This window comes from Zootermopsis nevadensis, unplaced genomic scaffold, assembly GCF_977971745.1.
Source record: "Zootermopsis nevadensis isolate Lab colony 2312 unplaced genomic scaffold, Znev_1.0 Znev_ptg000010l, whole genome shotgun sequence".
NCBI lineage: Eukaryota > Metazoa > Arthropoda > Insecta > Blattodea > Termopsidae > Zootermopsis > Zootermopsis nevadensis.
Window position 1 is genome coordinate 4331304 of NW_028259142.1, and position 9887 is coordinate 4341190.

A 9887-nucleotide genomic window follows, 5' to 3' on the forward strand; every position below is an offset into this window, starting at 1 on the left:
GATACATATTAAACTACTGTGTGCTTCGTACAGAGAAGACGAGAGGACGTTCTCCTTCCAGGGCCGTATGCAAGATGGAGCCAAGTAGAAAATTACACTTACCTCCTGATATACGTGTACGTGTGAATTGCCGAGATGTGTCTTTAAACTCCGTAAATTAACTTTCGACATTACTCGCGTGCACAAAAGAGGCGAGAGTTTCATATGGTGACAGCCAAATAAATTCCACATGTGCCTGATTCACTGAAGTTGGACGTGCCTAAATGTGACGTGTGTGTGCATATGTATACATACATACATATATATATTTATTTCTGACAAGCCGAATCATTGTAATATCTCGATACATTTTTAAATAAAATTTTTATATGTGTATTAATGATTCTTAAGCGTAAGCAGACTACAAATGCAATTCAACAACTACAATTGCTTAAAAACATGCACAAGTGACGTGAGCCAATTGTCTTTCGAGGTCAACAATAAGGTAACCAATGTAAAATCTTTAAAGTGTAAAGCTATGGTAGTAACTCAAACAACAAGATTGTTCTATAATGTGAGAACATTGAAATATCTGATTGTTTAAAATCCCGCAATCAATATTAGAACTCATAAGATGCCTTAACATAGACAATTTGCATCACCTCACTGCGCATCAACTTCGGCGCAGATGACCCATTAATCCACCGCGTATTCGCCTCAGAAACGAGTCTCGTAAGTTCGCCATCCTGGGCAAGTAGATCTACCAACATACATATACTGCACCTGTATTTTAACCACAATTTTGTTCCTTTGTTTTACTCTGCAAAAGAGATTCTTAAGACGAGGAGAAGAGAGACAGAAAAATTTATGAATCAGATTTGGGCACTGTTCATACATCTAACTCTTGGCGGACTTCCCGAGTGACTAAACACAATGCATTATCGAACTCCGCAGAGACGGTGCTAAGTTACAGGAAAAAGTAACTGTAACATTACAATTAACAAGACATCGATATTATTTAGTCTCAAAATAATACGCTGACGGAATTATACGCCTTCACCCCCCCCCCCCCCTCCTAAACGCCTACACGACGTATAGAGGGAAAGGGAAAGCTGTACTTTACGTTTTAAAGATCATTTCGTTAAATTAGGATGGGGCCCACAAATGCCACAGTCATACCACCTTCTGTCTGGGAGTGCCAGAAATACAACAGGGTATTTACGTGACCTGTCCAGTGGCGTCATAACCATGATTTAACTAAAAACTGGCGTAACGACTTGACAGCCATCGTATCAAATGGGGCGTTATATTCTAATGCTGCTGCTACCAACCAGACCGATCTAGTTAATCCATGTATATATATATATATATATATATATATATATATATCTTCTATCAAGTAACTTTATTATATCAAACATAGGTAACATGTTTCGACAAAAATAACTGCCATCTTCAGATCTTTATAAATGAAAATATGGTTATGATTTGTGGTGGACATTCTGTATTAACTTAATCTGACACAAGTAAACATTTTCGTGCTATATAACGTCTCATTTTCTTTTATAAGGTCTAGTCCTACAGCGTTGTATTATTTGAAAACACTGATAAATTAATTTTTACCCCCCTTCTTTTGGTTTAACCTGTCAACAGCAAACACACTTCCTGATCATTCCCATAAGAAACGCCCTATTCACGCGATATTAAATTCAGCATCTCATAGTATAGCCTGCCACAGTTCCTGAATATCTTGCAACTCCGTCAGACATTGCAGGAAAATTTTGGACTGGTGCCGATTTCCGAATCAAGGTCATGACAAGTCTAGCAGTCTTGAATACACAGGCCGTGGGTTTGTATCCAACTCAGAGAATTCTTTATGCGAGGTTTTTCGTCACGATCCTGAGACTGTTGGCATTAACTGGCATGCAGGAGCTACGCGAATCGACAGCCGAGGACATTTATTTTAAACTTTTCACCGAATGGTGTAAGTAGCCGGACACACGATAAACTTTGGTTGGTATTTCCGATTACTCGGCCAAGAATCGAACGAGGAACCACAGTAAAATGTAAGATAAAGCGATCATGGCCTATGTTAGGGTACAATGCAAACATACTGACTGACAAAAACCATGAAAATCTTCAGAACAGCTGGTCTCCGGGCCAAGATTAATCCGGATACCTCACTACTTTACAGAGTAAGAGTGGGCGTCAAACCGGTAACTGAAGAAAGAGACGAAACACTCCATAAAACAATCAAAATTTCTCCTCTGTTATGACGATAGAACGAGTCTTTTGTGACATTGCTAACCTCAACAAAGGACAGGTCATCATACAGTTGACAATCCACGCTCAGCGTACATTCGTGAGTTCTACCATCAACAGCACTTCAATATGAAACGATATGAAATTATATTTAAATCTACCTTCACCCTACTATTTACTTGAGACTGTGGTCCAACCATATATTTATTTTAAAAGATATTAAACAACCAAGTGATTTCCTACTTAACGCCATTACGGGGGTTTTCAGCTACACCATTTTAATTCTGTAATATTAAATTTAAAGACTACGTAACTGGTTCCCTCTATCAGGGTGTTAACATCAAGGATAATTACATGAGTAGGGAATTTTGCACGAATAGAGTATATGAGAAATCATAAAAAATCTCTGCTGGAAAACCTTCGTATGACCCAAAACATAGACGATTATTCCCTTGAACAACATTAGCCTATTGGTCTTCGTAATAGAAAAGCTTTGTTATCTTTCAGGCACGAACGTTAAACGCACACATGCTTCTGAATTCAATTAATCATTAAACAACAAAAAGTAAATTACATTCATATTAAAAACAAAACGAGAATTGTTATCGGAATATAATAACATTAATTTCTTTTAAAGTTATATATAAATAATGCTGGATGCATAATATGCTCAGAAAATAACCACATGGCGCTCAGGGTAAACCCTATTTGAACATGTGCAGTGCAAACTAAAAAACTGTACAATTTATTTTGCACTGCATAGGCCTGTTAGGAAATTATCAACCGAAAATTATATATAAAATGTTATATCCAACGTAGTATATTAATACATTAAATAAGTAAGATAATTAGAAGACTTGTTTATAAGAATACGACTCTCCACGACAAATCGTCATTTGCACAAGTTATGGTCGCTCTGCTTGCAGGTAGGAGCTGCACCTTGGATTTCTGATGCACATGCAACATACGCCAGAAGCCTCGTCAACTGTTAATACTCACGTAGCTCCTATGCGAAGACATTTCCACACAGTCATTAACCGCCTCAGGGACCTTCTTGCATCTCACATCACTATTCCACGTGGGAGGGCTTCAATGCACCAAAATACTTCACACATATCCATATTCAAATCAAGTTTTCAGCCTATTTAAATATCTGTCTGAACTTAATTTCAAAATTATTGTTTCAGTCTACATCAACGAGTTCCAAAATTTGAAGAACACATTCTGTTAATAAACTGTCAGCATCAACAAATTCTTACAATAAAATTAGATTGTCATAAATTTCAAATCAAATAACACATGAAATCCTTCGCAAATATGTTTACAATATCTAAATTCTGCTCAGAACAGTTCACGATGAAGGAATTCCAAAACATCGAGTATGTTTATATCGCATAAACCACTTGAACGAGCATTGTCACCACAAACAACATACAAAATGCACATAACACACGCCACCTGTGTGGGCCGAAGGCACACAGAAGTCTGAAGAATGTTCCTCAGCTCGCCTCTACAAAGTTTTAATACTGCCCGGACGCCGTCATCACATCGTCTCAGTTGTAGGCCGTGGAGAAGCTGTGTACTGTGCGTTGGAAGTTAGCCCAATCCAACCGCCGGCAAGCACAGGGCTAAAGTTTAGTTTGATGCTGCTAGCTAGTAAAGCAGAGAGAGGCCTCGTAGCCACATGTTCCTATTTTAAGACCTCTCTGCGGTACCTACCGCCTTCTGAGATAGCCGGTCGGTAAGACAAACGAGTGATGGTCGGTCCTACAAAAGACCATTCGCACATACCAGGACTTTAACCCAGATCACTAACCCTTGCTTCTGCAGAAAATAGGATATTTTTTTTTCAACACCTACTTACTCCCGTTCCGTCTAACAGCCGAAGAGATCTGTGTCCCCTAGCTGCTGCGTCTTTGGCAAAGACTGCATTCGCAACAGTAGGAGAAATATATGCGGTATGATCCGTCGAGAACCTTTTACTATCCCTGTCTAAAAGCGTGAAAATGAATATATACAAAAATATTGATTTTGTATCTTATATGCGTCATGTTTGTGTTTGATTAAATATATTTATTTTGTACAGTCTATACACAAACGTTTGATGTTTATTGGTGTTGTAAAAATTATATAATATTAAAACATTTTATTGTGTAAAATATTATATTAGCGCTCTTAATCGTAAATACGATTTTACATTATATTTTTTTAGCGCTTTTATTAAAACGACATGTTTCGACGGGTAATACCGTCGTCTTCAGGTTTTTATCAATTTAAAATATTTTAAAAACTATTAGATATTTGATGCAATATATTATAATGATCCGTAGTTCTGTTTGTAGTTTTCCATTTTCATGGTAAGTTGTTTATTGTAGTCAGACGTTATATTTATCAAGAGATGTTGTGTAGAGTAACGTGCGTCTGACAGCTGATGAAGAGAATCTGTGATGTTTTATATGAATGCGAAACGTGGCCTGTCACATCAAAGGAATGACCTGGACTGACGGTGTTTGAGAACAATTAGCTGATAAAAAAAATATCTATACACGCCTGAGACAACTGAATATTGACGAGATCCATATTTTGTACTTTTCACCAAATATTAGAATGACAAAATCAAGGAAGACGAGATAGGCCGGGCATAGAGTATGTACCGGAAATACGAATTGCATATAGAATTTCAGTCGAAAAGTGTAGGAAACATATCACTTGAAAAACCAACGTAGATGGGAGAATTACATGAGAAATATGTGTGATTATGCTTGAATTTAACTGTCTCAATGCTGTCTGCGCTGGCGAACTCTTGTTAACGTGGAAACAAACCTTCAGCTTCTATGGCTAGGTAAACGACTATCAATAAAAAAACAAAAAAAAAACCAACAACAACAACTCCATTCCACGGAGATAGTTAATGCATATACGAGATCAGTTTTCTGAAAATAGTTGCTTAACTTCCCCTAATTAACATCTACAAAACTCCTCCTTCAACTGCGCATGCTTGGCAGACGGCGAGCATAAGCCTCAACACGCTGGCTAACAGCGCCCGATTGGCTAGAGCTGGCTAACGATGTGTTTTATCTGATCGGCTCTGCTTTGTTCCAATGTACAGAGTACCACTAAGACACGAAAACAGATATCTTTCGTTTTTTAAAGTGTTAGGCAGACTAACACGATTAACATAGAAACTTCGCCCCTGATAGCTACACTAACTAATCTCGAAGCTAGACGGAGCTGAGTGGTCATCTTGTGGTTTTTCACACTTTCTGGCCCCCGATTTCTGCTCGGTACCGAAGCGATAGGACCTCGTTTTTGTTCTACGCACCCTGGTCCACGCGTGTCCCGACTTTATGAACAAGTACACTGTCTTGTCTCCGTCTGCGATCCCCTGCCATCTTTTGTGCATCACGTACTCCCCAATGAGTCTCAAAAACATAAAAGACCGGATATTCGGATAATGTGCCGGAAGGAGTATTTAGAGACAAACGCGAGAGAGTTACCTGCTGTGAACGAACAATTAGATTCAAGCCAAACGTTTCACACAGCGAAATTATAACTCTAATCTGGAACGAACAAAGCATTTCCAAACGCATTTCTTGTCATTTTTTCTTATGTGTTAGGCTTGACGTTTATTTGTTGTAGATACGAAGCTGTTGTTACAAAGCTAATGGAACACAATCAGGCGATTTCTGTATTAAATTGCACTTGAAAGTCTGAGTGGGATCTAACTTTTACGCCACAAATGAACAATTGATTTTGAGAAACATATGAAATACGACTTTGGTTTCATGCAAAGTAGGGATTACGCTGGATCAAAACGAATCCAAGTATCCCACTCGTCAACAATTATTAGTTCTGTCATCCGATGTAAAATTCAGGCATAAACCAAAATATTTTGATTTAACACGATGACAGTCGAATGTTCCGTTTCCACGTCTAATTACTCAAATAAATTCATGCACTTCTTGAAAATAGCTGAGAATTTAACCCAGATATCAAATAATCAATTTTAATTTCGAACACATACAAAAACTCCTGACGTTCATCAAATTTAATTAAGATAGGGCACTAAGTTTATGAGATCTAATTAAATCCTGTAAAAAATGTTAATATTCTCGATAATTTAACCTAACCTGCTCGAAACAGATTTTATCATTCTGCATCTGTTGTTGCGATTATGAGAAAATTACTTTTGTCTTGCCCACCAAGTCCAGACCGACTCTGGGGTACTCCAAGTCGTCTATCTAATGGACACTGAGAATTATTCTCAATCACTAAAGAGACTGGAGCTCTTAAATCTAAATTAATTTATTCAACAATTCACAAACGTAACTTCAACGCCAGTGTACTTTAGATTTGCAAGTGTTGTGAACATTTATGCTGTTTCCAATTTATCTCTTCTTGCATTATAAATTTAAATACCGAGAATTATGAAATTACAAGTTCCTATCTGACCTATGTTTCGTAAAATTATTATATGATAAGCTTTGCTGCACAGCACGGTTTAAATGTTCACTAATCCTTCCTCAAGGTCATAACTATTATTTCATTTCGGAAGAACCTGTTCTGAGAAATAAATTACAAATTCAGTTGTTATCCGTAAATTTAGTAGATATTGACCCAAAAACTGCGTCCTTCTAACATTATCGTCATTATAATCGAATAATTTTAGTTTAGAACATGTTTTAATGTCATTCTACTAAATGAAACAGTTATACAGAAATGTAGGAGATTCATAAAAAGGCAAAACTGTCCCGCTACACGCCATGTAGGCGCTTCGGGGGGGGGGGGGGGTCCGAAAACTGCCTACTCCATCCACACGTTCTCGTGGCTGTGGGGCACATTCACAGTCATATGTTACGCCTAACTTGGCGGTCTAAATCATTCTGTTCTTCTGAAGGGAATTGGAACTTATAAATTATATAATTGTTTTTACAACGGCAGGAAGAAGCGAGTTGGTGCTCGTTACAATACCCCATCTCAAACATCACCGTAACAGAAATCATAAAATTGGACTTGTTGCGACCTCTGCCGAGAGAGAGTGAAAACACTGTTACTTCATCTAGAATGTGCTGCCAACAGCGGGTGACTTCACAGATTTGTTGCTCACTCACAAGAAGACCGCCGCCTACCCAGCCAATCAGAAATGTCTTCATCTGTCCCGTTCCGATTCAGATGATTAAATCTCACTTCCTTCAGATATTATGGCAGGATTTACTGAACAGGAGACAGGCCGTCTGTATTGACATTCTGGGTCTTGGAATTGTCGGTGCATACCAACGTTTCGAAGGAACATACTGCTTCCTTCTTCAGGGCACAGAAACAATTCATTAACCATTTCTCGAGCTGTTACATGAGGACATATAGATATGGCGCGCATAGACTCATTTATGCAACTCTCAGTTTTAAACCGCCTAAATGGTGGGATGCTTGAAATACCCAATCTTGAGGCAAAGTTATAAATCGGTCTCGAGTGGTTCATGGTCATAACAGACTTCTACAGCAAAGAAGCAATTGGAAATAATAACACAACAAAATTTCTCTGTGTAGTTTCGTGAAACTGGTAAGCTGCTGAACTGTGATTATTTATCAGAGGCATCAGTTTATTTGTTTTTTGAATAAAAATGTTCTTGGATATTATCCATCGTCTAGTAAACATAAAACGTGAAACGACGTTTCGGAGATGGGACTCTCCGGAGATAGGGATTAGCTCTATCTAGTGGGCCCAACTGTGTAGGAACCTGAAGACGGAGATAGAGTCCCATCTCCGAAACGTCGTTTTACGTTTTATATTTACTAGACGATGGATAATATCCAAGAAAATTTTTATTCAATTGACTCTTCACCATCGTCAAGTAGTTTTAGATTTGATATTTGTTTCTGTTTTTGTTTACTGCTGCTGTTAAAAGAAAATATAGCTCATCTTTCTTTCACTGTAATAAGGCAAAGCACGTAACTAAACGTACACCATTGATGTTAATAACGTATCGACATTTTACGATAAACCTATTTCTTTTTCATAAAAAGAAGAATAGATAATTTGGTTGGATGTTTGTACGTAGGGAGTGTAATGGACAGATAACAAACTGAAATTTGAACAAATTTTAGGGCATGCCGTTAATACCAAGTTTCATCCAAATCCGTGGAGTAGTTTCTAATATCACAGGCACGAACTCCATATAACTCGTTCGTTTTAAGCACCTTGCTTAAAACGCTCAAAAACATATTTAGACCCATATTTTAATGACGCCCGTGTTAGATACGTGGTACACTTAATCAGTACGTTTATCTCTAAGCTTTGCTGTCATCTGGACATGAAGGGCAGAGATGTTGCATGCACAGAGACGGATAGAAGGTTGGAAAGTTATAAAATAACACTGCATTAATAATCAGTACAGTTCCAAAACGCAGACCAGGGAGTTGTCAAAGACGGTCTATTAATAGCAGTGACACTTTACATGTTCAGACTTTTCTGGAAGAGTACTTGCAATATTCTCTGCATCTACCCCACCCCATTCCACACCCCAACCGGCCATCCATTTTTAGACGTTTCATCACACATTTCTGGGTTATATATAGTCCGACAAGGCAACAATCCTGCGCCATACAAATTTTTGTCCATCTGGACTGTGCACAGTCTAGTCACGCTTCCAGATCCTTCTAAGCTGCATTCTGATGCCAATTTGCTACAAGTTGCATGGAACTAAATGTCTAGATGTGGCTGGATATAGGAATTATTTTAAAAGCACTTGGAAAAGAAACGAAAATTGACTCACGCCTGAAATACTGAAATGAACTCATTATTTGGACAATGAGTCGTCGGTGCATCAGTCTGCTGTTTTAACATTGATTCACAATCATCGTGAAAGCCTTTTTCGTTGAATTCGGTCCAACTCCCACATTACATGAATCTCGAGTCTAACTTTATCAAAACGGGCTCATAATGATAAGAATTGTGTGTATGTTATAAAATTTATATGCTATTTAATCTTTAAATATACTTTTATTGTATATTTTATGAAATGCGAGGAACAATAGCTTCTAGTTATACGATTTTCAACAATGGGTGAGACTTGAGGTTCTCAAGATGAAGAATATGAATATGGATTAAAATTAAATTATTTGGTTATTCCGTCAAATCACAATGTATTTAAAATAAGATAATTAAAATATCATTCTGTGTTCCATATCGAATAATCGATTTACAATTGGAAATCGATTATTCGATATGGAACACAGAATGATATTTTAATTATTTTAATTATCTTATTTTAAATACATTGTGATTTGACGGAATAACCAAATAATTTAATTTTAATTTAATAAATCACAATATGACGCAACTACACTGTTTTATGAATATGGATGTCTTTTGGGATGTTGTAACGTGTAGTCTGGTACATACTGACAGAGGTTTCGGAAGAGGTTACTGCCACCATCATTAGGGTGTTGTATTAAACCGGAAAAGTTATCACATGCGTGTCTGATTATTCTGTAATTCTGATATGCAAGCTACGTTTTGAAACACCTGGAATCAGCTGTCACTGAGACCGCGTAGTTTGCCGTGACAGACAGGCAACTTCTCCGACACGTCAGCTAAGCGAGTCACTATTCATATATTCTGCAGGCGTTTCCTTCTATTGACGCAT

The 9887-nt window shown here is 37.6% G+C and overlaps 1 protein-coding gene across 3 annotated transcripts in view; it reads right to left on the minus strand.

Moving 5' to 3' along the window:
• The window catches only part of Fhos (Formin homology 2 domain containing), a 140840-nt gene extending 136866 nt beyond the window's left edge, over positions 1–3974 (minus strand). Inside the window, exon 1 of one of the 3 annotated variants that reach the window (XR_015534455.1) lies at positions 3241–3974. Coding sequence is in view for 2 of the 3 variants with exons in the window: in XM_087346264.1 (XP_087202390.1) it covers positions 3241–3261 (21 nt within the window). In the remaining variant the exon portion in view is untranslated. The remainder of the gene's footprint in view (positions 1–3240) is intronic. The other 2 variants (XM_087346264.1, XM_087346263.1) reach the window with 2 other exon arrangements.
• Between the last annotated feature and the right edge of the window lie 5913 nt (positions 3975–9887).